This window comes from Leopardus geoffroyi, chromosome E3, assembly GCF_018350155.1.
Source record: "Leopardus geoffroyi isolate Oge1 chromosome E3, O.geoffroyi_Oge1_pat1.0, whole genome shotgun sequence".
NCBI lineage: Eukaryota > Metazoa > Chordata > Mammalia > Carnivora > Felidae > Leopardus > Leopardus geoffroyi.
Window position 1 is genome coordinate 8,864,520 of NC_059340.1, and position 23,495 is coordinate 8,888,014.

At 45.0% G+C, this 23,495-nt stretch overlaps 1 protein-coding gene across 2 annotated transcripts in view; it reads left to right on the plus strand.

Moving 5' to 3' along the window:
• The window catches only part of PRKRIP1 (PRKR interacting protein 1), a 31,714-nt gene extending 8,691 nt beyond the window's left edge, over nucleotides 1–23,023 (plus strand). The window contains exons 4-7 of one of the 2 annotated variants that reach the window (XM_045461965.1): nucleotides 631–716; nucleotides 2,016–2,083; nucleotides 5,005–5,011; nucleotides 22,545–23,023. In XM_045461965.1, coding sequence (XP_045317921.1) covers nucleotides 631–716; nucleotides 2,016–2,083; nucleotides 5,005–5,011; nucleotides 22,545–22,638 — 255 coding nt within the window. In that variant the 3' untranslated portion in view covers nucleotides 22,639–23,023. Of the gene's footprint in view, nucleotides 1–630; nucleotides 717–2,015; nucleotides 2,084–5,004; nucleotides 5,012–22,537 lie in introns of both variants that reach the window. The other variant, XM_045461964.1, reaches the window with a different exon arrangement.
• The last annotated feature ends 472 nt before the right edge of the window (nucleotides 23,024–23,495 follow it).

Genomic DNA, 23,495 nt, shown 5'->3' on the forward strand with positions numbered 1-23,495 from the left:
GATGAAGACCAAATACAGTTGACTATTAGCAGGTGATTAGGGGCACCAACCCCTCCACTATGCAGTAAAATCTGTATATAACTTTTGACTTTCCTAAAACTCTAATAGCCTTAACTATTGACCCAAAGCCTGATAATGTAGTCAGTTAACATATATTTGGTTACATGTATTATATACTGTATTCTTATAATAAAGTAAGCTAGAGAAAAGAATGTTTCTCTTCCCGAGGAAGAGAAAATACAGTACTGGACTGTATTTATCGAAAAAATCCGCACGTAGGTGGACCCGCACAGTTCAAACCTGTGTTGTTCAAAGGTCAGCTGTGTACGTTTCTTGTTATAAATCACAATGTCACACTAGCCAAGGCCCTGGCTACGTAGCCGGTAATTCTTCCTCTGCCTTCAGGGAATACACAGTGTGCACCTTCTCATGCTCTCGTATTTTGTGTATGACTGCCACCCTACGGAACAAAGTAACTTTCGCCATCGGAGAACCAGATACTGGGGGCATCCTCTTAATGGTTACAGTGGCCCCAGAGACCCGGATGTACCTATGGCACCCCCAGTGGTGTGACTTCCAGAGCTCCCGTACCCAGCCCAGAGTGTGTCTAAATGATGTGTTTTTTCACAGCAAAAATTGGATGCAGAGTTTCAGAAGAGACTGGAGAGAAATAAAATTGCTGCAGAAGAGCAGACAGCAAAGCGCCGAAAAAAGCGGTAAGGGTTTTGTGGCTTCTCATAACCGATGAAACTTAAAGGCAGAAATGTGAAAGCTGGGGAATGAGTCGTCCTTGCGGTCAGAAGTTCACCTTATGACCTGTCAAGGTCTTAGGTGTTACCCAGTAGAGGAATGGCCTTTCTTCCAATAACTGAGAAAACATTAAGTCACTTACTACCACTACATCCCCCTTCCCCCATACAGATTCTCCATAGCTCAGGTCAGCACTTTGGTGCTCGCATGGATTTCTGGGTCTCCTTCCCTTCTGTATTTTAACACCAAGTTTAACAATATGCTGTGAGTAAGGTTGCCTTAGCTTGTTCCTTAAATTAGGGTGTGTGACCTCCCTCAGTGACATCATGCGAGCGTGTAGACTGCATGTGTGTGTGTGTGTTTTAATAAATACTCCCTCGACCTTTAAAGAGCTGAGCAGGATTCTGAAAACAGTCCTTAATTCTTATTTATTCATTTACTTACTTATTTAATTTTATTTATTTATTTTGAGAGAGAGAGAGCACGAGCAGGGTAGGGGCAGAAAGAGAAGGGGTGAGAGAATCCCAAGCAGACTCCACACTGTCAGTACAGAGCCCAACGTGGGGCTCGAACTCACTAACCATGAGATCATGACCTGTGCCAAAATCAAGAGTCAGACGCTTGACCAGCTGAGCCGCGCAGGGGCTCCTGAAGGGTCCTTAATTCTTAGTCTGTTTCTGGCAATCTGTTCGTGTATTGAGATAGTTCTTTTTCATTTGCTTTTCAATAGGCATAGTAAAGGTAGTTAAAGAGCACATCTGTATGTTGCAACTTGATTACATCTTTTTTTCTGTTTGTATTTTTTCTTTTATCATGTTCCAGTTTCTGCATGTAGAATTAAATAAGAAACAAAACCTGTAAAGCTGTAACATTTCACATGGAAATGCTGCCCAGCCTTCACCAGCTTCGGAAATCTGACCTTTGCTGATGGCTGTAATGAAGTGTCACCTAAAAAAATAAATAAAAATAAATAAATAAAAACAGTCCCTAAACATCTTGGAATGAAAAATCTCTCCAATATTTCTGAGATTGTTTTAATCACCTCAAGACTCTGAAAGGTTATTTCATTTTGATTCAAGAAGAAAACAGCTTGATAATGTTGATGGTGTTGGAGTAGCAGAAGCATGAGAAAGTATTTCTTCCATTTCATTATTGTAGCGTTTGTGTAATTGTAAGGTCTTTAAACATTCCATGAGTAGTTGTTGGTTTTCTAAAATATATAGTAAGGTAGTGGGGGACTTAATAGATTTATTTTATATTTGTAGCCAGAAGTTAAAAGAGAAGAAATTATTGGCAAAGAAGATGAAACTTGAACAGAAGAAACAAAAAGAAGGTGAGTGGTACCTGCTTTTCTTGGTTGGGATCTTTCTCACCTATCAGGAGTGAGATTTAGAGTTTGGAGCCGGTTGGCTGGCTACTGAAGACACGAGGACTTACTTCCATTAGTTAGGACGCATTTAATTGCAAGTGTCAGAATGTTAAATGGTGTAAGCAAAAAGAAAGATGCTGACTGGCATTAAGTCAGGACAGACCTCCCTTCAGGGATGGCTCGTAAATGAGCTCAGTGATGTTACTGGCCTTCTTTGTCTCCCTCTGTCCCCTGGCTCCTTGTCCTCAGGCAGGTGCATGTCCTCCCTGTGGTTGTGGGGTACCTGGGGCTGCACCATGCCTCATTCTTGTCCAGTAGGAAAGACTGAGGGGATGTCCCTCGCAAAAGTGCTTTTGTGTTTTTTTGGCCCTGATGGAGTCACTTGGCAAGTCAGTTAAGAATGCTTTGGGCTATAAAAAAAAACAAAACACGGCAACAGAAAACTAGCAGTAGTTAAACAAAGAAGAGTTCATTTCTCTCACGTAATAAGAAATCTGGTGGTAGGTGGCAGCCTCTTGTGGTTCAGCAGCTCAGGAGTGGCAGGCCCAGTATCCCCTGCACTTCTCTTGGCCTTTACTTTGTGGCTGTGAGATGGCTGCTCTGGCTCCTGGCATCATACCTGTGTCCAAAGGGGAGAGAAGTGCAGGGGATGCTGGTATTTTAACAGAAGAGCAGAAGATCCCCCAGAAGTGCCCAACAGATGGCATTTTATATTTCACTGGTCCCTTTGCCATCTCTTGCTGCTATTAGGCTAGACGAATAGAAAACCGAACTGTTGTGACCGTGTTTAACCTGTCGTGATTTATCCCTGGGAGCCGGGTACATTGCCACCCCGGACTGGGATGAGATTTTGTTAACGAGGAGGAATAGGGGTGAGTCACGTGTCAGTGTCCCACAGTGCTACCAGTCCTGTCCACCTCTGAGCACTCCACATGGCCAGAGGTGCCAGCCGCTCCCCTGAGAGCCCCTGAGCTGAGAACCCGGGAAAGAGGGGCCTCAGATGGAAAGGACCAAAGATGCTAAGAGACCAAAAAATGACAAGTGCGTACACATTACTGAATTGGTGGTTGTTCCCTGATTGACTAGGCATGGTTCCTGGTTAGACGGTTGTGAGTTTTGGTCTTAAGATAAAGTCAGACTTTCACTGACACACTAAATATGATTCGTCCCTTCCAGGATCAGTTTCCTTATGGTTTGTAAATATACTGCGTGACACACTCTGTATGGTATAGTCTTAGACTCTTCCTCCCCATTTCTTAGAATCATTTCTTTTATAACACTGAAATATGATTGCTAGGACCTCATCCCTGAAAGAAACCACCTCATTACTTTCCCAGCCCTCTTCCTCCCCCCCCCCCCCCCCACAGGAACATCCAGTACGGATCCAAGGGCTGGAGGATTGGGCACAGGAGCCAATCTCACGGTTTTTGGTTTTTTGTTTTATTTATTTTAGAGGGAGCGAGCGCATGTGTGAGTAGGGGAGAGAAAGAAGGAGAGAGAATCCCAAACAGGCGTCACACTCAGTGCAAAGCCTGATGCAGGGCTCGATCCCATGACCCTGGGATCATGACCTGAGCCAAAATCAAGAGCCGGACACTGAACCGACTGAGCCACCCAGGCGCCCCGAGCCAGTCTCATGTTATATTGAAGGAGGTATTGTAACTTGGACCCATGACATCAGGATATAGAAAGGTCCTTGGCTCTAGGTGATTTATTTTTTCTTTGTGATGTCATTGCTATTATTTAGTGTTTAGTGAATTTCCTGAGCTAATTTTGTAAAGCCTGCATTCTTTCTCAAGTCTGCTTTGTTAGCTTAGTGGTCAGCTGAAGAGTAGAGATTTCTTTGAACTTCCAAGTCTCACAGCCTTTGCCGAGGGGCTCTATGTATCTGTAGGAACATGCCTTCAACGTTTTGGCAGGCGGTTCACAATTTGCTTTAGCCTTCATGCCCTCCTTGCACAGAGCTTCAAGGTCAGCCAGAGGTGAGATTAGGACCATCACTTGTCTTTCTTAGACATGTACACAGCTCTGCATGTGACTGTCTAAATTCCCAGCTTTTCCTCAGGTTTTGATGGATTTCTTGATTGCTCCAACTGTTAATACCTTAGGCAGCTGCAATGTTAAACAGTTGCCACTGGTTGTTTTTGACGACCACCCTTGAGAAAGGGCTGTTTGCACTAAGGTTGAATGAAGATAAGCCTTGGGAATGGAAGTTTCTGGGGAGCAGCTGGACAGCTCACGTAGGGACAGTGCTCTGAGTATGGAACCTCTGAGGACCTTCCAACAGTTTACTTCCTCCAGTGGCTGCCAGGCGGTTGGCTTCCACAACTGCTGTGGTGATGAGGGCTACCTTGGATATGGTGAGAGAGAGATGTTAGAATGCCACAGAACTTGCTGTACTTACCAAGGTTCAGCCATTTTTCTTGAACAATCCAAGGAGCGTTTCCAGAGTTCTGAAAAAGTTGGTTTTGACAATTGTTGATGTTCTTAATTATTTTTATGGAGGAGCAGATTTTTAGAGATCCTTACTCTGCCATTCTGAAAGTGCTTGCATCCCTTTAGACTTTACCCTGCCTATATTGGAAATGTTTCTTGGGGGCACCTGAGTGGCTCGGTCACTTGGGTGTCTGACTTCAGCTCAGGTCATGATCTCACAGTTTGTGGGTTTGTGCCCTGTGTCAGGCTCTGCGCTGGCAGCTCAGAGCCTGGAGACTGCTTCAGATTCTATGTCTCGCTTTCTCTCTCTGCCCGTCCCCTGTTTGTGCGCGTGCCTCTGTCTCTCTCAAAAATAAACATTTAGGGGCGCCTGGGTGGCGCAGTCGGTTAAGCGTCTGACTTCAGCCAGGTCACGATCTCGCGGTCCGTGAGTTCGAGCCCCGCGTCAGGCTCTGGGCTGATGGCTCAGAGCCTGGAGCCTGCTTCCGATTCTGTGTCTCCCTCTCTCTCTGACCCTCCCCCGTTCATGCTCTGTCTCTCTCTGTCTGAAAAATAAATAAAAACGTTAAAAAAAAATAAATAAATAAACATTTAAAAATAAAATGCACTAATAAACTTAAAAAATTTTTTCTTCTGAATAAATGTTTCATGTAGATATCAGATGTTCGAGTCATGGGGTTTTTTTCCCCCCCATTCTTAGAGTCTCTACCTTTTTATATTGATATGTTTGGATTTTAGGGCTACCATTTTAGTTGGGGGTTTTTCTGTTGTTCCTTCTGTATTTCTCTGTTTCTTTTTCTCTGTCTTTTGTATTATTTGAACATTTTTTTATCTCACTTTAATGTATTGTGTTTTTAACTATATCCCTCTTTCTAGCTTTTTAGTTGTTCCTCTGCAGCTTGCTATATATGTACTCCTTTCACAGTCTACTTAGAATCGGTATTTAAGTGGAATGTAGAAACTTGTCACCATATAGGTCTCTTGACCTTTTATATTGCGGTTGTCTTAAGTATTACATCTACATACATTGAAAACCCTAGTGGATAATGTTATTTTTGTTTTCAATCATCCAGTACATTTTGAAGATCAGGAGGAGAATTGTCTAGAATAATAATAGTAACCAGATAGTTACATTTCTGTTGTTCCTCCTTTGTCCCTGATGTTCCAAGCTTACCTCTGGCATCATTTCCTTTCTGTCTGAAGAACTTCCTTCAGTCATTTGGTTAGAAGAGGTCTGCTGGCTGTGAATTTTCTTTGCTTTTCTTCATATGAGGCTGTCTTTATATCACCTTTGTTCCTGAAGGACATTCTCACTAGATATAAAATTTCGGGAGCACCTTGGTGGCTCAGTCGGTTAAGTGTCTGACTCTTGATTTTGGCTTAGGTCATGATCTCACTGTTTGTGAGTCCGAGCCCCACATTGGGTCATGATCTCACTGTTTGAGCTCCTCACTGTCATTGTGGAGCCTGCTCTCTCTCTCTCTCTGCCCCTCCCCTACCTGCACTCGCTTACTCACTCTCAATCTCTCCCCCTACCCCTCTTTAAAATAGATGAACTTAAAAAAAAATTTGGGGTTGGCAGTTTTTTCTTCCAGCACTTTAGAAATACCATGCCACTTTCTGTGGCCTGCATGGTTTCTGATGAAAATTTTATAACTATTGAGATTGTTCTATCATTATTTTTATCTGGCTGCTTTTAATATTTCTGTCTTTAGATGTCAACAGTTTGATTATGATGGGTCTGCACATGCATTTCTTTGGTTTAATCCTGTTTGGATTTCACTGAGCTACTCCAGTCTGTAGGCCTGTTTGTCTTTTGTCAAATTTGGAAAAATTTTGGAAGCAAAAAGAATATAAAAACAGGGAGGGGGACAAAACATGAGAGACTCTTGAATATGGAGAACAAACAGAGGGTACTAGAGGGGTTGTGGGAGGGGGGATGGACTAAATGGGTAAGAGGCATTAAGGAATCTACCCCTGAAATCATTGTTGCACCATATGCTGCAAACTTGGATGTAAATTAAATTAAAAAAAAATTTTTTTTGGAAAAATTTTTATTCAATCGTTTTTGTTTCTGGTCTTCCTATTGGATAATTCCTACTGATCTGACTTCAAACTGTCTCTTTCCTATGCCATCTATTCTGCTGTTGATCCTTTCCAATGGATTTTTTTTTTTATCTCAGTTACTGTGTTTTTTCAGAAAAGTCCTGAAATTTCCAGTAGATTCTTCTTTATATGCCTTCTATTAGCTGCAATTTTCTCTCTTTCCATTCATTTCAAGAGTGTTCACTCTTCCCGGAAAGATTTCTAAGCAACTGCTTTAAAGTATTTGGTTACTCCAGCATCTAAGTCATCTTAGCATTGGCATTTGTTGATTGTCTTTCCCCGTGCAAGTCGAGATTTTCCTGATTTTTCATATGTCAAGTAACTGTCTACTGTATCCTGGGCATTTTGAATACTCTATCATGAGGCTTTGGTCTTGTTGATACTTATTTTAGCAGGCAGGCAGCCTGGTTCTCGCCAACCTTCTGTAGGTTGTGGTTGCGGCTCCAGTGTCGGTTGGGTTCTCAGAGCATTTGGTATGATGACTAGGGCCACATCCATACGGGTGCTTGTCAGCGTGAGCCCAGGGATTCGGGAGGTTCTAATCTTTTTCTCCATGACTGCTCCTGTACTCTCCGTATCCCTAGGACTCTTCTTTTCAGAACTCCAGGCAGAAAGCCGGGGCTTTAGTTACCACTCTGGTTCGTCCTTCCTCCAGTTGCCCCTGCATCCAGGGCGGAGGGGGAAAGCGGCAGGCTTGCCCAGCTATCTTAGGACCCACAGCTCCTCTGATGGGAGAGAAAGGCTCCCCTCTTTTGAAGTGTTTGTGCCAGCAGGCCCCCGTTGCCGCCGCAGTTGCTGTTGCCGCTGCGACTCTGGCAGAATGGCCTGGGAGCTAGGGTGTGAGAGAATGGAGAACAAAGAAGCACAGAATTTCCCTTACTCTGAGCATCGGGAACCCCCTTTCTTACTCCTCAGACTACAAGCGGAGGGTTTCTTGTGTTCTGTCTGAGCTCAGACTTCACTTCTGCATGTTGAACATCTGAGTCTGGACTGAGGGATACTGGAGTGGGGAAAAACCCTAGGAATTCAAACCGTTCCAGTGGCACTTTGTAGGCTGGTCTTTTTCCGCAGTCTGCTTGCTTCTCAAGAGTCCATCATTCTGTCCAGGTCCTGTCACTATATTCAGTGGAGAGAAGGAGTCCGTGTGCTTGCTTTATCTTACCTGGAACCTTCTATTTGTTTTTTGTTTTGTTTTGTTTTTAATTCAAACACAGGACTGTAGCTCTTTTGCGTTTTAACTTGGTGCTCTTGGCTCTGTTGATTCAGGTTCCAAAATCCTTTTGAATTCATATCCTGAAATCAGCATGTTGCCTACCATGTCTTTCTGATGTTGTCATAGGCAGATTTGATAAACATAATTCCCTTGTCATTGATAAAAATGTTGAACCAGACTGAGCCTGGGTGGGGGCCAGAGCCCTTTAACATCCACAGGAGAGTTCCTCCTTGTAGGCTGGCAGGAACTGGTTTGTTAACACTCTTAGTGTGGAGTTAATTCTCCCACTAAGAAATCAACCAGACTCCCTCTTCTTTCCTCTTACCAACAGACGTGGCATAAGAAACTAAGTGGTAATATGAGATCATGGAGTGAGTACAGTAGAGGTAAGTTCTAGAGTTAGCTCTCCCTCTGGCTCACCCTGACCTCAAACATCTGGGTTCTCTTATTTGAAATTTCTTTTTTAGCTTATAACTGATAAGCTCTTTCTCGATCTAAAATTCTGTAGTTTGATTAACTTTGCCAAATGCCTTGCTATAATTACCATATTTGGGGGCGTGGGGTGGTCCCTCACCAGTGAGTCTAAAAACTCTTTCAGAACAAGAAACAGGTTTTAGTTTGCACTTAATGAACGAACCTGTATTGGGTCTTTGGAATGGCATATAAACTTTTTAGTAATCGCTTCTATAATTGAAGGGGACCAGTGGCACCATCACAGAGCTGGGGCCTCTTGAATCCTCCTTTTCTAACCTCTTCTAGACATTTGGTGCACCTGACCGTACAGTTTTCTGTCGCCTTTCTTTAATTTGCCCGAGGCTATGAAGTGTATTTGAGATCTTACAGCAGGCTTTAGTGTTTTCGGGGAGATTTCATCTGGAGCCTCCAGCCTCTTTATAGCAGCCTTGTGCCCTCTCCCTGGGTCTCCGCCTGTCTTAAACTTCAGTTCTATCAAAAAGACAGATGTTTGTCATAATGCCACATCCCGGAGTCACACCACAGTAACACGGTGTTTTCTCGAGCCGAGGGTGTGATCTTCACTCGCTAAGTCATGCAGTTAGTTTTGAGGCTGCAGCTGTCATTTTTCCAGACATCGATAGAACAGACTAGAAATTGTCAGAGTGCATCACACTCTGGTTAAGTATTTGTGAAATTTTCTTTCAGATTCTGTGTCAGCTATGGGCTGCAGACTGACAAATTTGAAAATCATTGTTCAGATTCATGGGCCCTGTTCTTATCCTTAATTGTGAAGTTAGCACCTGTACGTACTAAACAGTGATCAGTAATAATACATGGTTGTGTGTGCTTGGTACCAGTGAGCAGGATAGAGTGCTGGTCATAAAGACAGTGTGTGTGCCTTTTACTGTGCCTTCTCAGTTTCCTTCCTTATTTTTCACATTGTGAAAGACAAAATAGATCTTCTTGTTGTCTGATTGAAATGAATAGAAACTTAATATGGTGATACCGAGTTGTGCCACAAGGTGGCTTCTGTGCACCGCTGGGTTCTTGATGGGCTTGGACTGAAATCGTTCCAGCTTTTTAGGCCCTTCTAAAAAGCAGCAAGGGACAGCTGGCTACGAGTTTCATTCTGTTGTTCACGAGGAAATCTCCCCGTTTGTTGTCCTTGCCGGTCCAGTAATTCAGTGAAGACACCCTGTAGTGCAGTCTGAACAACACCACGGGATGGCATTAAGCCAATCTGGATTTTTGAAACCTTGAACTCCTGAAACGATGTGTTCTAACACCAATGTTACTTGTCCTGACATAGGCCTCCCTATCAAAGAAACCCAGGGTGGCCTCAGGTGATTTGTTGTTAGGTATGTCAAGAGCAGTTTCTCATCCTCTGTGCTATCCTGCTATCGACATTTTGGGCTGAAGAATTCTTTGCTGGGAGGGGCTATATCCTGTTCACTGTGGGATGTTTAACTCTACCTGCTAGAGGCCAGTAGGACCCACTGTTACCTAGGTTACTGACAATCAAAAAGGTCTCCAGACTGGGGCGCCTGGGTGGCTCAGTCGGTTGAGCATCCAGCTCTTGATTTTGGCTCAGGTCATGGTCTCACGGTTTGTGAGTTCAAGTCCCACCCACATCAGGCTCTGCACTGCCGGTGCGGAGCCTGCTTGGGATTCTCTGTCTCCCTCTCTCTGCCTGCCTCTCCCCCACATGCGGTCTCTTGAAAATAAATAAAACTTTAAAAAAAAAAAAAAGGTCTCCAGACATTGCCAGTGGGGAAGGGGGGACAAAATTGCCCCGGTCAAGACTCACGTCAACTGGTGTGTTCAGAAGGAACTCAATATATGTTTTGGATTGAACTGTTTGTTTCAGTGCCAGAATTCTTATATGCGCTATGTTGAGAAACTATTCGTATTGTTTGTGTCTTTTGAGAATAAAGATAATATATGGTCATTTTAGAAATTTTTGGAATGTGCAGACAGTTCATGATCTCAAGGTTTGTGAGCTCGAGCCCTGCCACTTGCGCTCACTCACTCGCTCTCTCTTTCTCGAAATTAATCGATTACAAAAAAGAAATCTGGGGGCCTGGGTCGCTTCGTCATTGAAGCGTCTGACTCTCAGTTTTGGCTCAGGTCATGATCTCACAATTTTGTGAGTTCCTGCACATTGGGCTCTGTGCTGACAGTGCAGAGCCTGCTTGGGATTCTCTCTCTCTCTCTCTCTCTCTCTCTCTCTCTCTTTCTTTCTCTGCCCCTCCCCTGCTCACACTGTCTCTGGATTTCAAAATAAATAACTTTTAAAAAATAAAAATTTTTGGAATATGCAGAAAAGAATAAAGTCAAAACTTTAATCCTAGGGCTCCTGGGTGGCTCAGTTGGTTGAGTCTCCGACTTTGGCTCAGGTCATGATCTTGGGGTTTGAGTTTGAGCCCCTCATCGGGCTCTGTGCTGACAGCTCAGAGCCTGGAGCCTGCTTGGGATTCTGTGTCTCCCTCTCTCTCTGCCCCTCCCCCACTCACGCTCTGTCTCTCTCTCAAAAAATCAATAAACATTAAGAAAACACACACAAAAAAACTTTAATCCTTACTGAAAATAGTGACTTTAACACTGTAATGACATGTTTTTTAATCCCAGTTTTTAAGTGTATATTATATAAATCCATTTATATAAATGCTATATTTATAGTTATTCTAATTTTATCACATAACATTGTCTCAAATATTTTCCCACATCCTTACAATTCAGTAGTACAAGGAAGGATTTTTTTTTTTTTTCCTAGTCTATTCTTTCATTTGTTCTTTTAAAAAGTTAATACTAGTTTTGGGGCACTGACTGGCTCAGTCAGAAGAGCCTGTGGCTCTTGACCTCGGGGTCATGAGTTCAAGCCCCACGTTGGGTACAGAGATCACAAAGACCAATAAACTTTAAAAAGTTGGGGCACCTGGGTGGCTCAGTCGGTTGAGCATCTGACTTCGGCTCAGGTCATGATTTCATGGTTTGTGGGTTTGAGCCCCGTGTCAGGCTCTGTGCTGACAGCTTGGAAACTGGAGCCTGCTTGGGATTCTGTGTCTCCCTCTCTCTCTGCCCCTCCCCCACTTGTGCGCGCACGCTCTCTCTCTCTCTCTCTCTCAAAAATAAGTAAAATGTAAAAAAAAAAATTAAAAAACTAAAATTAAAAAAAAATTTTAAGTAAAAAATAAAAAGTAAATAAGCAAAAAATAAAAAGTATCCCTTTCAGTTACACTCAGTGGCATTTACTTAGTATTCCTAAAATATGTGAATAAAGTCAGATTCCTGGATTTTAAAATGTTATGTAAACAATAGTATAGCACTAATGGAAACAGCTCAAATGTTATCCTAATAAAGCCTCTTTCTGTTCTTTTGCTTCAGTCTCTTGCCACATGCACGTGTCATTTGTATGTAGTTACAGTGTATGAACAGTTTTCTGTTTTGCTTATTTTATTTAATATGGTGAGAATTTCCAGTCCTTCCTAATTTTTTCAGTGACTGATGACATCCAGCAGTTGACATGCTATGATACGTCTAACTTTTTTCCCTTTTGTTAGACATTAGCTTGATTTGGTTTTTGTCTTCTTTAGAAGACACGTTAGCGACTATTATATACCTGTCTCCCTTCCCCCTTTATGGTTTATTTCCTTAAGATACATTTCTAGCAGTGGGAATTACTAGATCATCGAATCTAAAAAGATTCCGTGCCTCTTGAAATACGCTACTTTCCAAAGGAGTAGTTCCAGTTGTTACTGTCACCTACAGAATGCAGTGGGGTACACTTCTGCCATATCCTTGCCAGCGCTGGCTTTTAAAAAATTGTTCCTCCAGGGGCACCTGGGTGGCTCAGTCAGCTAAGTGTCTGCCTGTTGCTTTTGGCTCAGGTCACGATCTCACGGTTTGTGAGTTCGAGCCTCGCATTGGGCTCTGTGCTGACAGTGCAGAGCCTGCCTGGGATTCTGTCTCTCCCCTGCTTGCTCTGTCTCTCTCAAAATAAATAAATAAACTAAAAAAAAAAGTTTTATGTTCCTCCGCATGGATAAGAATGTGACTTCAAACAAAATTCATCTGAGTCAATTTGAGGATCAAATTGGCTTAATTTTAAGCGATTCATGAAACTGACACCATCCCATCTAGCAAGTGGAGAGATGCCCCCAGGAGGTGTACAAAATGGAAGGTTTTTATTGGAAGGAGGGTCAGGCAAGAAGATACAAGCAAAAGAAAAGAAAGGATTGTTTCAAGCTGGGAAATCTTTGTGGGGAGGGCAAAAGGGAATGGCAGGGTGTTTATCATTCAGATGACCTCTCCCGTGTAGATCTGGAAATTTCAGGTCCACTGTTTAAAAGTCACATTCCTGGCATAGGTTGAAACTGTCATTAAGTCTTGTTTGCGGTCGTTGGGGGCGGCAAATGACTCAATTTTGGGCTTCTTTTTTCTTTTTTAACATTATGTAATACCAGGGGCACCTGGCTGGCTCGGTCGGTAGAGCATGTGACTCTTGATCTCAGAGTCATGAGTTCAAGCCCTGGGGTAGAGTTTACTTAAAAAAAAATTACAACAATAGCTAACATTTATTGAAAATTTATTATGTACCCCCAGCTGTACGAGCTTTGTGAATATTAACATGATCCTCCCGACGACCCTGAGAGACAGGCACTGTGGTATCCCCAGTTTACAGTTGAGGGACCTTAGGCACCAAACAGTGCTGGCACCCACAGAGCCGGAGGGAGGGAGGGAGGGGACAGGGCAGGATTTGACCCCAGGTGATGCGGCTCCACGTTCCGTGTTTACCCACAAGGTGACCCTGCTTGAGATCTAGTCAGCAGCTCCCGCGTTCCCATTCTTCCTTTCCAGCCTCTCCACCAGTTGGGTCTGGCCACTCCCTTCCAGCCGTTCTCTGCCCTCGCCAGGTGTACCCCTCTGTTCTCCACCTCACTTCATGCGCTCTGGGCTCTGTGCTCTTTCCTTTTTCCCGCCCCCTGAATCCCCCTCTGCCCAAAGGGCTTGTAGTCATCCCCCACCTTCCTCTTGCCATGTTTTCTCTCTTTGTAAAGCCTTACCTAACCTCCCTCCTCAACCTAACCAAACTGTCCCCTCCACCTTGCTCCCAGAGGGTGCTGCACATGCTTACTCGGTTTATAGAATCTGCTAAATCCTGTAATGTAGTTGTCTATTGAAGGAGCCAGGATCGGGCTGTCCCAAGATGGGCCACGTTGGCAGGAACATTATTTTGAGTTTGTTAACCTTAAAAATAAAAATTGCTAGTAATCTGGGGCGCCTGGGTGGCTCAGGTGGTTGAGCGTCTGACTTCAGCTCAGGTCATGATCTCACAGTCCAGGAGTTTGCGCCCCGCGTTGGGCTCTCGGCTGACAGCTGAGAGCCTGGAGCCTGCTTCACATTCTGTGTGTCCCTCTCTCTCTGCCCCTCCCCTGCCCATGCTCTGTCTCTCTCTGTCTCAAAAATAAATAAAAACATTTAAAAAAATTGCTAGTTATCTTAGCAGCCAAAGGGGGGTTATTTGGAAATAGAAAAGAACTGCAGTCGGGGCAGACAAGCTGCAGAAAACCATAGGCAAGCCTGGGGAACAAAGGCGAGGTAATGCTTTTTTAAGAGGACAGGGGTAAGTTGGGAAGGCCGTTACAAACTGGAAGTCCAGTGGAGTAAACTGAGAATTCAAAGTATGGTGGCTTCTCAGTGGCTGGGCTTTTGGGGGGATACACAGTAAAGCATTTCTTCCTCTGCCTGGGATAGAAGAGTAGTAACACGTGCAAAGTCAAGCCCATCTCTCCCTGTTGGGTCTGCAGCTGACCTTGAATGGTAGGGTGTGAGACCTCCCCTGCCAAAACCCCTCAACTCCATTTTGGTGAGGTTTCCTGTTACTAGTTTTCGTAAGTTAAAAGCAACCAAAACCTAACAGATTCAGGAAAAGCTCTTTACCTCCCCCCTCAACCGCCTGCTCTGTCAGGAAGAGAGCTATTAATAGAGATTCCTCATTACCTAAGAAATTATCTGCACAATAGGACAACCTTTGTTTTCCAAACATCTCCTATTACCTTCCTGCTAACGAGTTTCCACCTCTTTGTATCCTCAGGCTCCTGCCCTCTCCTATGCTCAGGATGTCACTCACACCTTCATGTTGCGTGTTCTTGGAATTTTGTATCTGTCTGGATTCCCCATACAGACAAAACTAAATTTGATTTTCTCCTATTACTGTCCCATGTCAATTTGATTCTTAATCCAGCTAGAGGGACCTTGAAGGGCAGAAGAAATTCTTCCTCCCAACACTATTCAGCCGTAATCCCAGTTCCATGAATGTGGTACAGTGTCCTTTTTTTTTTTTTTTTTTTTTTAATAAAAACTTTTTAACATGGTTTTAGATTTACAGAAAAAGTGCAAAAATAGTCCAAAGGATTTCCATATACTCAGCTTCCTTTGTTATTAACATCTGAAGTTAACCGTTCCTTTGTCACAATTAATGAACCAATTATTGATAGACATATTAGCTAAAGTCCATACTTTATTCAGACTTCTTTAGTTTTCACCTCTAATGCCTTTTTCTTGTTCCAGAATCCCATCCAGGATATCATGTTACATTCAGTCACAGTTTCTCAGACTTTGCTTGTTGTGGCCTCTGAGAGTTTTGAGGGTCTGGTGTCCTGTAGAGTGTCCCTCGATTGGGATTGGTCTGATATGTTTCTCATGATGAGACTGGAGTTACTTATTTTGGGGAGGAAGGCCAAAGAGGTAAAGTTCCATTCTTAATGACATCATGTCAAGGCTGTATACCGTCAAGATGACTGGCACTGTTGATGTGTTGACCTTGATCACCTGGCTGAGGCAGTGCTTGTCAGGATTGCCTACTGTAAATTTACTCCTTTTCCCTCCTTCCCACACTGTACATTTTGGGAAGAAGTCACTATGTGCAGCCCGCACGTATGGAGTGGGGGATTATGCACCCTCTCTGTGTGGGTGGGAATGCTACATGAATTATTGGAAATCCTTCACAGATTTGTCTCTTCTCCCCTGTTTGTCTATTTATATCAATATGGACTTGTGGATATTTATTTTATACTTTAGGTCGAATCCAGTACCACTTTATTTGTCACTCAAATTGTTACAGCTTTGGCCATTGGGGGCACTTTGCTTTGGCTCCTGTGTCCCTTTTACATACTCCCGTTACTGTGGGATTTAGGTGGGGTTTCCTTCCTTCCTACCTTCCTTCCTCCCTTCCTCCCTCCCTCCCTCCTCCCTTCCTCCCTCCCTCCCTCCTCCCTTCCTCCCTCCCTCCCTCCCTCCCTCCCTCCCTTCCTCCCTCCCTCCCTCCCTCCTCCCTTCCTCCCTTCCTCCCTGCCTCCCTTTGTTCCTTCCTTCCTTCCTTCCTTCCTTCCTTCCTTCCTTCCTTCCTTCCTTCCTTCCTGGCACTACAAGCTATTCCAGACTTACCTCGTGTATTTCCTGCCCCAGACCTAGAAGCAGCCATTTCTCTGAGGAGTCTTGGTTTGTTTTATTGGGGAATGGTAGTACAAACCGAGATCTGGGGGTTAGGTGTGCTCTTCGCTACTGGGGTGTGGTTGTTTGTAGGCCAAGGAAAAGTGCACGTGTACTGACCAGTGTATAAGTGCATTTTTATAGTTATTTCTATATATAACCATCCGTATTAATCTATATTTCACTCAAGGTGAGTTTATCTCGATGTCTCCAACCCTAATTCATTGCCACATGGATCATTCCAGCCTTCTCACTTGTTTGCCTATAACCTCCCACTTGTGACAGTGAGTAACCTGGCCCCTAGTACCTACCTTTCAGTTATTCAGTTGTTCAGTTCCGATGGACGTGGATCGTGGCTCAGAATTGGTAACCCGTTACCCATGCAACACAACTTTTATCAGCTGGTGCAGTGTTACGCACAGTTCCTTTGCCTTTGGTCTTACAGACACCGCCGTATCCAAAAGTACATCGGGGCGGCACCCCACCCCCTTCACAGAGGTTGTTTCCTCCATTTGTTACACAGTTGGATTCATGTGCCACTTTTTGTATTCATCCTGGGATCCTTGACATCCTAAATAACTCTTTACATTTGCACACGTTAAGATTGATTCTTTGTGCTGTGAAGTTCTGTGAGTTTTGACGAAGGCACGACGTCATGTGTTCACTATTACAGTATCACACGGAATAGCTTCACTGCCTTAAAAAGAATCCCCTGTGCTTCACCTCTCCAGCCTCCTGCCACCCGCAGTCCCTGGCAGCCTCGATCTCTTCACCGTGTTCCACAGTACCAGATAGCCGGGGTCCTGCAGCACGCAGCCTTCTCAGACTGGCTTCTTTCACTCAGAAATATGTTTAAGATCCATCCATGCTTTGGCCCGGCTCTATAGCTCATTCTTTTTTATTGTGGAATAATATTCCACCATTCCGTTGTACGGATACACCATGGTTTCTTTGTCCATTCGTCTATTAAAGGACATCTTGGTGGCCTTCTGTTTCTGGTGATCGTGATGAAAACCTCTACAAACACTTATGTGTGACTTTTGTGTGGATGTGTTTCCAGGTCAATTGACTGTGTAGCTAGGAGGTGATTGCTGGGTCACATGATAAGCGCGTGTAGCCGCATAAGAAACGGACGGATGGTCTGCAGAACTGCTGTTCCGTGTCGCCGTCCCTCCAGCAAGTGAGAGCTGCCAGTGCTGCACATCCCCGCCAGCAATTGGTAGCGTCAGTTTGCATAATTGAGCCATTCTGGGGTGTGTGTTGTAGTGTCTCGTTGTTTTCATTTGGGACAGCATCTTTCTGAATTCTTAGGTCCTAGATACTAAACACAGTAGTAATGAGCACTTCGTTTTTTATTTCTTTACTACGTTGAAAGATGGAGCGAGTGAAATAATTTTATTGAATTACCAAAGGACTCGAATGTGCACCAGACTCCTAGGTTTCTCCTCTTTGAGAGCGACGCTTCTAGGACCTGACATGTTTCCCACACATAGAAATCAGTTGTGTTTACTATTAGGTGAGGTACCACATTTTCAGGGGTTTTTCCATCACAAGGGATGATTCGAGCCCTCCTCTTCTTGTTAGCATCTCAGGCTTTCAAAACACCCATTGCACAAACACCCAGGTTAGTCAGCGTCTCACGGTTTCTTCAAGATCAGAGTTGAAGGGACACCTGGATGGCTCAGTTGGTTGAGCATCTAACTCTTGATTTCAGCTCCGGTCATGAACTCAACAGGTAGTGAGATCGAGCCCCGAGTTGGGCTCCACACTGACAGCACAGAGCCTGCTTGGGATTCTCTCTTTCTCTGTCTCTCTGTCCCTCCTGCATATGTGCGCTGTCTCTCGCTCACTCTCTTAAAATAACTTTAAAAAAATAATAAAAAGTAGAAATAAAATAGGTTTAAATAGAAATTTTTAAAAAAAGATCAGAGTGGAAGATCAAATCCTGTGTTCCTGTGTTCAGACCTGTGCAGGGGTGGTTGGTGGTTCTTAGAGAGCCTTGAGACGGACAGAATATGGGCTCCGTGTTGGAGCCCACGTTCTAGAGCAGGACTCCCAGCTGGTATGTGGGGAATGGGCTACAAGCGGCAAAGACTCTGCCTCCTTGTTCTTCAGGGTGGAGACCGAGTGCCCAAGGTCTTGTAGGCATCGCACCGTGTGCCATAGAAATAACGTCCTTTTCCGTTCAGTGATGTGCTCAGAGAGCTGAGGGGTACTGCCCTAGCATCTGGGGCTCAGAGCCGGGTTTTCAGTCCATCTCTAGTTTTTCATCGTCTTTCCATGGTATGCGTGTCTCTCTCTTTTTTTTTTAACTGTGGTGAAATAACATTTATTTATTTTTTTTTTTTTTTTTTTTTGAGAGAGTGTGTGCGAGTGAGGGTGGAGAGAGAGAGAGAACCCCACGAGGGGCAGAGAGAGAGAAGCAGGGCCCAAGCTCACCCAATGTAGGACTTGAACTCACAAACCGTGAGATCGTGACCTGCGCCGAAGTCAGATGCTTAACCAACTAAGCCACCTAGGTGCCCCTTAACATTTACCATCTTAACCAGTTCAGTGGTGTTAAGTACTTTCTCATGGTGCCGCCATCCGTCTCCAGAACTCTTCATCTTGTGAAACGGGAACTGTATCTATTCAACCCTGACTCCCCCTTCTCCCTCCTGCCAGCCCCTGGCACGCACCGCTCATTTACTCTCGTCTCTGAGAATTGGACTACTCTGAGCGCCTCACAGAAGAGGACCCAGAGGTATCTTTTTCTCTGGCTTATTTCACTTAGTGTCGTGTCCTCAAGTTTTCTCCATGTGGTGTCTGTCAGGCGTCACGATGTCCCTTTCTAAGGCTGACTGGTATTCCAGTCACAGACCACAGACCACACCCTGCTTATCCACTCAGTGTGCTCACCTCACTCCTGTCTCCTTCTCGTTATTCTTTTGCCTCAGTTTCCCTGTGCACTTGTGCATGCAAGGTAGGCCGAGTCCTAGAGAATCAGTCAGGTTAGAGGCCTGGGTCTTACCGCTTATGACACGTTGAGTAGCAGCTACTTAATCTCTCTGAACCCTGTTCCTCATCCGCGAACCGGATCTCTTGTCGTGGGACTTGTCCAGAGACTTCTGTTAGAGTGAAGCAGGGCGCTGCGTGGAGAGGTGTTCAGTGCTCACTGTTTGTACTTTTGGCAGGAGGTTGAGGAGGAGGAGGAATACCCGAAAGTCATTAAATCTGAGAGGTTTCCACCCACTGCCGTGAGTGCTCTTTAGTGTCGTGTCCCAGGGCGTGCGGGTGAATCGTAGGCTCTGCTGTGTCCTAGGCACCCCACACCTCCTGCCTTGAAGCTCTCTGTCTGATGCGGTGATGACAGCGTAGCAAAGCTCCGGGTGCCTTGTGCTCTGGGGGTGCTGGGCTGAGCTCCTGTGCGTCTGCAGGGAGGAGGTCCGTAGGCGGGCCCCGGGAGCCCACTGTGCCCGCAAGGGGCTGGAGGACCCGGCTGCTTTGGTGGCTCTGGCTCTGCTGTTCCAGCTCTCGCCCACTGCCCTGCTCCCGTGGAGAGAAGAGAGGAGGAGGAGTTGGGAATAAGTTGTCTCTCTGCTCTGCTGTCGGCCAGCTCAGCTGCACTGTGGGAACCGGCAGTCGTGCCGGGGAAGCACTGGAATTCGGAGCTGCACGTGGAGTGTCAAGAGAGAAGGTTTCTGGGTCTGTGGGAAGAGCCGGGAAGCTGGCCTATTTGTTGTGGGCAGAGCCCGCTGCAAAACAGTTTTCGAATCCTTTTGTGGACTGTAGTGAGAGCTTGAGACCTCCACAGGAGCATTGTCAGCCTAGTGTTAAATGCTAAAGGGCTGGCCGGGGACATCGCCCTGCCATGTTGAGAGACCTGGGTGGCGGGGGGGCATATAAAAAGCAGTGAGGCAGACTTCAAGCTGTATTACAAAGCTGTAATCATCAAGACAGTATGGTACTGGCACGAGAACAGACACTCAGATCAGCGGAACAGAATAGAGAACCCAGAAATGGACCCACAAACGTATGGGCAACTAATTTTTGACAGAGCAGGAAAGAATATCCAATGGAATAAAGACAGTGTCTTCAGCAAGTGGTCCTGGGAAAACTGGACAGCGACATGCAGAAAAATGAACCTGGACCACTTTCTTACACCAGACACAAAAATAAACTCAAAATGGACGAGAGACCTCAATGTAAGACAGGAAGCCATCAAAATCCTCGAGGAGAAAGCAGCAAAAACCTCTTTGATCTTGGCCGCAGCAACTTCTTACTCAACACGTCTCCGGAGGCAAGGGAAACAAAGGCAAAAATGAACTGTTGGAACTTCATCGAAATAAAAAGCTTCTGCACAGTGAAGGAAACAATCGGCAAAACTAAAAGGCAACCGATGGAATGGGAGAAGATATTTGCAAACTACATATCAGATAAAGGGTTAGTATCCAAAATCTATAAAGAACTTACCAAACTCAACATCCAAAAAACAAAGAATCCAGTGAAGAAATGGGCATAAGACATGAATAGACACTTCTCCAAAGAAGACATCCAAATGGCCAACCGACACATGAAAAAGTGTTCAACATCACTCATCATCGGGGAAATAAATATCAAAACCACAAAGAGATACCACCTCATGCCTGTCAGAATGGCTAACATTAACAACTCAGGCAATGACACATTTGGCGAGGATGCGGAGAAAAGAGGATCTCTTTTGCATTGTTGGTGGGAATGCAAACTGGTGCAGCCACGCTGGAAAACAGTATGGAGGTTCCTCAAAAAATTAAAAATAGAACTACCCTACAACCCAGCAATTGTACTACTAGGTATTTATCCAAGGGATACAGGTGTGCTGTTTCGAAGGGGCACATGCACCCCAATGTTTATAGCAGCACTATGGACAGTAGCCAAAGTACGGAAAGAGTCCAAATGTCCATCGATGGATTAACGAATAAAGATGCGGTCTGTATATACAATGGAGTATTACTCGGCAATCAGAAACAGTGCAATCTTGCCATTTGCAACTACGTGGATGGAACTGGAGGGTATTATGCTAAGTGAAATCAGTCAGTCAGAGAAAGACAAATATCATATGACTTCACTCATACGAGGACTTTAAGATACAAAACAGATGAACATAAGGGAAGAGAAGCAAAAATAATGTATAAACAGGGAGGGGGACAAACCATAAGAGACTCTTAGATATGCAGAAAAACAGGGTTGCTGGAGGGGCTGTGGGAGGAGGGGATGGGCTAAATGGGTAAGGGGCATTAAGGAATCTACTCCTGAAACCATTGTTGCACTATATGCTAACTAACTTGGATGTAAATTAAAAAAATAAATTAAAAAAATACCTTATGGGGCGCCTGGGTGGCTCAGTCGGTTAAGCGTCCGACTTTGGCTCAGGTCACGATCTTGTGGTCTGTGAATTCGATCCCACATCAGGCTCTGTGCTGATAGCTTGGAGCCTGGAACTTGCTTCGGATTCTATGTCTCCCTTCCTCTGCCCCTTTCCTGCTCATGCTCTGTCTCCTTTGTCTCTCAAAAATAAATAAATGTTAAAAAAAATTTTTTAATAAATACTTTATAATACCTTAAAAATGAAAGGAATTGCCTTTCAAAAAAAGACAGTGAGGCCCACTAGATGGGGTGTTGGGCTCTCTTTATGAATGCTCCTGGACCTTCTTCACAAGGATGAGGTCCACCTGCCAGCAGTGGTAGAGCAGTTCTGTGACTGACCCTTTATACCCGAGAAGTGGCATGAGGGACCGATGGACATGAGGACCCCCTCTAGCCCCTCGCTCTACTGTACGGCAACAACTACAGCTGACCCTTGAACAACCTGGGTTTGAACTGCGTGGGTCCATGTAGACATGGGTTTTTTTTTTTTTTTTACAGTGCAGCACTATAAATGTATTTTCTTTTTTTTTTTTTTTTTTTTTTTTTTTTTTTTTTTTTTTTCAACGTTTATTTATTTTTGGGACAGAGAGAGACAGAGCATGAACGGGGGAGGGGCAGAGAGAGAGGGAGACACAGAACCGGAAACAGGCTCCAGGCTCTGAGCCATCAGCCCAGAACCCGACGCGGGGCTCGAACTCACGGACTGCGAGATCGTGACCTGGCTGAAGTCGGACGCTTAACCGACTGCGCCACCCAGGCGCCCCTAAATGTATTTTCTTAATACCATTTTTTCTCTCTAGCTTACTTTATTGTAGGAATACAGTATACAATGCACGTAACATACAAAATGTTTTTTTTAATTTTTTTTTAATATTTATTACTTTTGAGAGAGAGAGAGACAGCAAGCAGGGAAGGGGCAGAGAGAGGGAGACACAGAATCCGAAGCAGGCTCCAGGCTCTGAGCTGTCAGCACAGAGCCCCATGCGGAGCTCGAATTCACAGACCCCAAGATCATGACGTGAGCTGTAGTCGGCCGCCCAACTGACTGGGTCACCCAGGCGCCCCAACATACAAAATATGTTAATGGACTGTTTACGTTATTGATAAGGCTTCTGGTCAGCAGTGGGCTGTTAATAGTTACATTTTGGGAGTCAAGAGTTATATAAGGACTTTTTACTGTGGGGGGTGAGGGGTTGGTGCCCCTAAGCTCTGCATTGTTCTAGAGCAAACTGTAGATCCTAATTTTTCCTCAGTGCTCCTCCATTTTTAAAGTGCCCTTTGCTTCTCTGGGTGAATTTGTATGTCTCTAATCAAATGTCATGTGATTACAGGATCCAGTCAGTCCCAGGAGCAGCCATCCAGTAGCTCTGAGGAAGCGTCTGGAACGGAGGAGGAGGAGGAGGAGCAGCCCAGCTTCATTATGGGTCGATGACAGTGTTTGCTGTAGCAACTCTCTGCGGCCTAACCCATGCTGTGACCAGGACCTCAGGAAACTGTCCACACAACCCGAGGGAAAAGGAATGTGTGTTTCAACTCCGTTTCCCTCCCAATGCTTTGCTGGAGAGAAGCAAGTGGGATGCCCTCCTGATCATTCCCAGCCCCACCTGTCAGCAGGACGCTGAGCCTGTGGGACAGAGAGGACCGTCTGTTGGACACTGTCTCTTGGACACTCAGGGCTGCCAAGCAGAGTTCATTCATGTTCCTGCTGATGGGGAAGATGCGTAACCTTCTGCCCCTGATCACTGTTCTGCTATTTGGACAGTGATGAGTTTAGGCTTCTGTGAAAGAAATGTTTAGTAAAGAGCAGAAACATCTTAGATTTTGTTCAGACCTGTGAAATGTTGTTCAGAAGCTATAGGGAAGGCTGGGAAATGGTGTGACAGGGATGGTCCTGTAACATGGACCTGTTTTCCACGCTGAAGGAAATGGCCTTGGCTCTGGGGCCAACGGCGCACCGCAGGGTGCTTGACCGCCATTTCCCTCAGCTGCGGGGCAGACTGTACCCTGTGATACGTGCTGCCGCCTGGCTGCCCCCTGTCCACAGGTGTGAATCGGGAAGCCCCGCACGTGTGCAAGGGGAGATGGGGGGCTTAACCAGGGGGCCGAGCCATAGGAAGGGTGACTTGGAGTGTGAAGAGAGCTTTGAGGAAAATGAGAAAAATAAGCAGGTTGAGAATCCAGGCTGGGCTGAACCAGAGCAGAGTATGAGGAGTCCTGGCCCAACCAGAAGTGGGGGGGTGGGGTGGGGGGGTGGTAACCAAAAGCTGTGTCTTCATCCTGCAGAAAAGG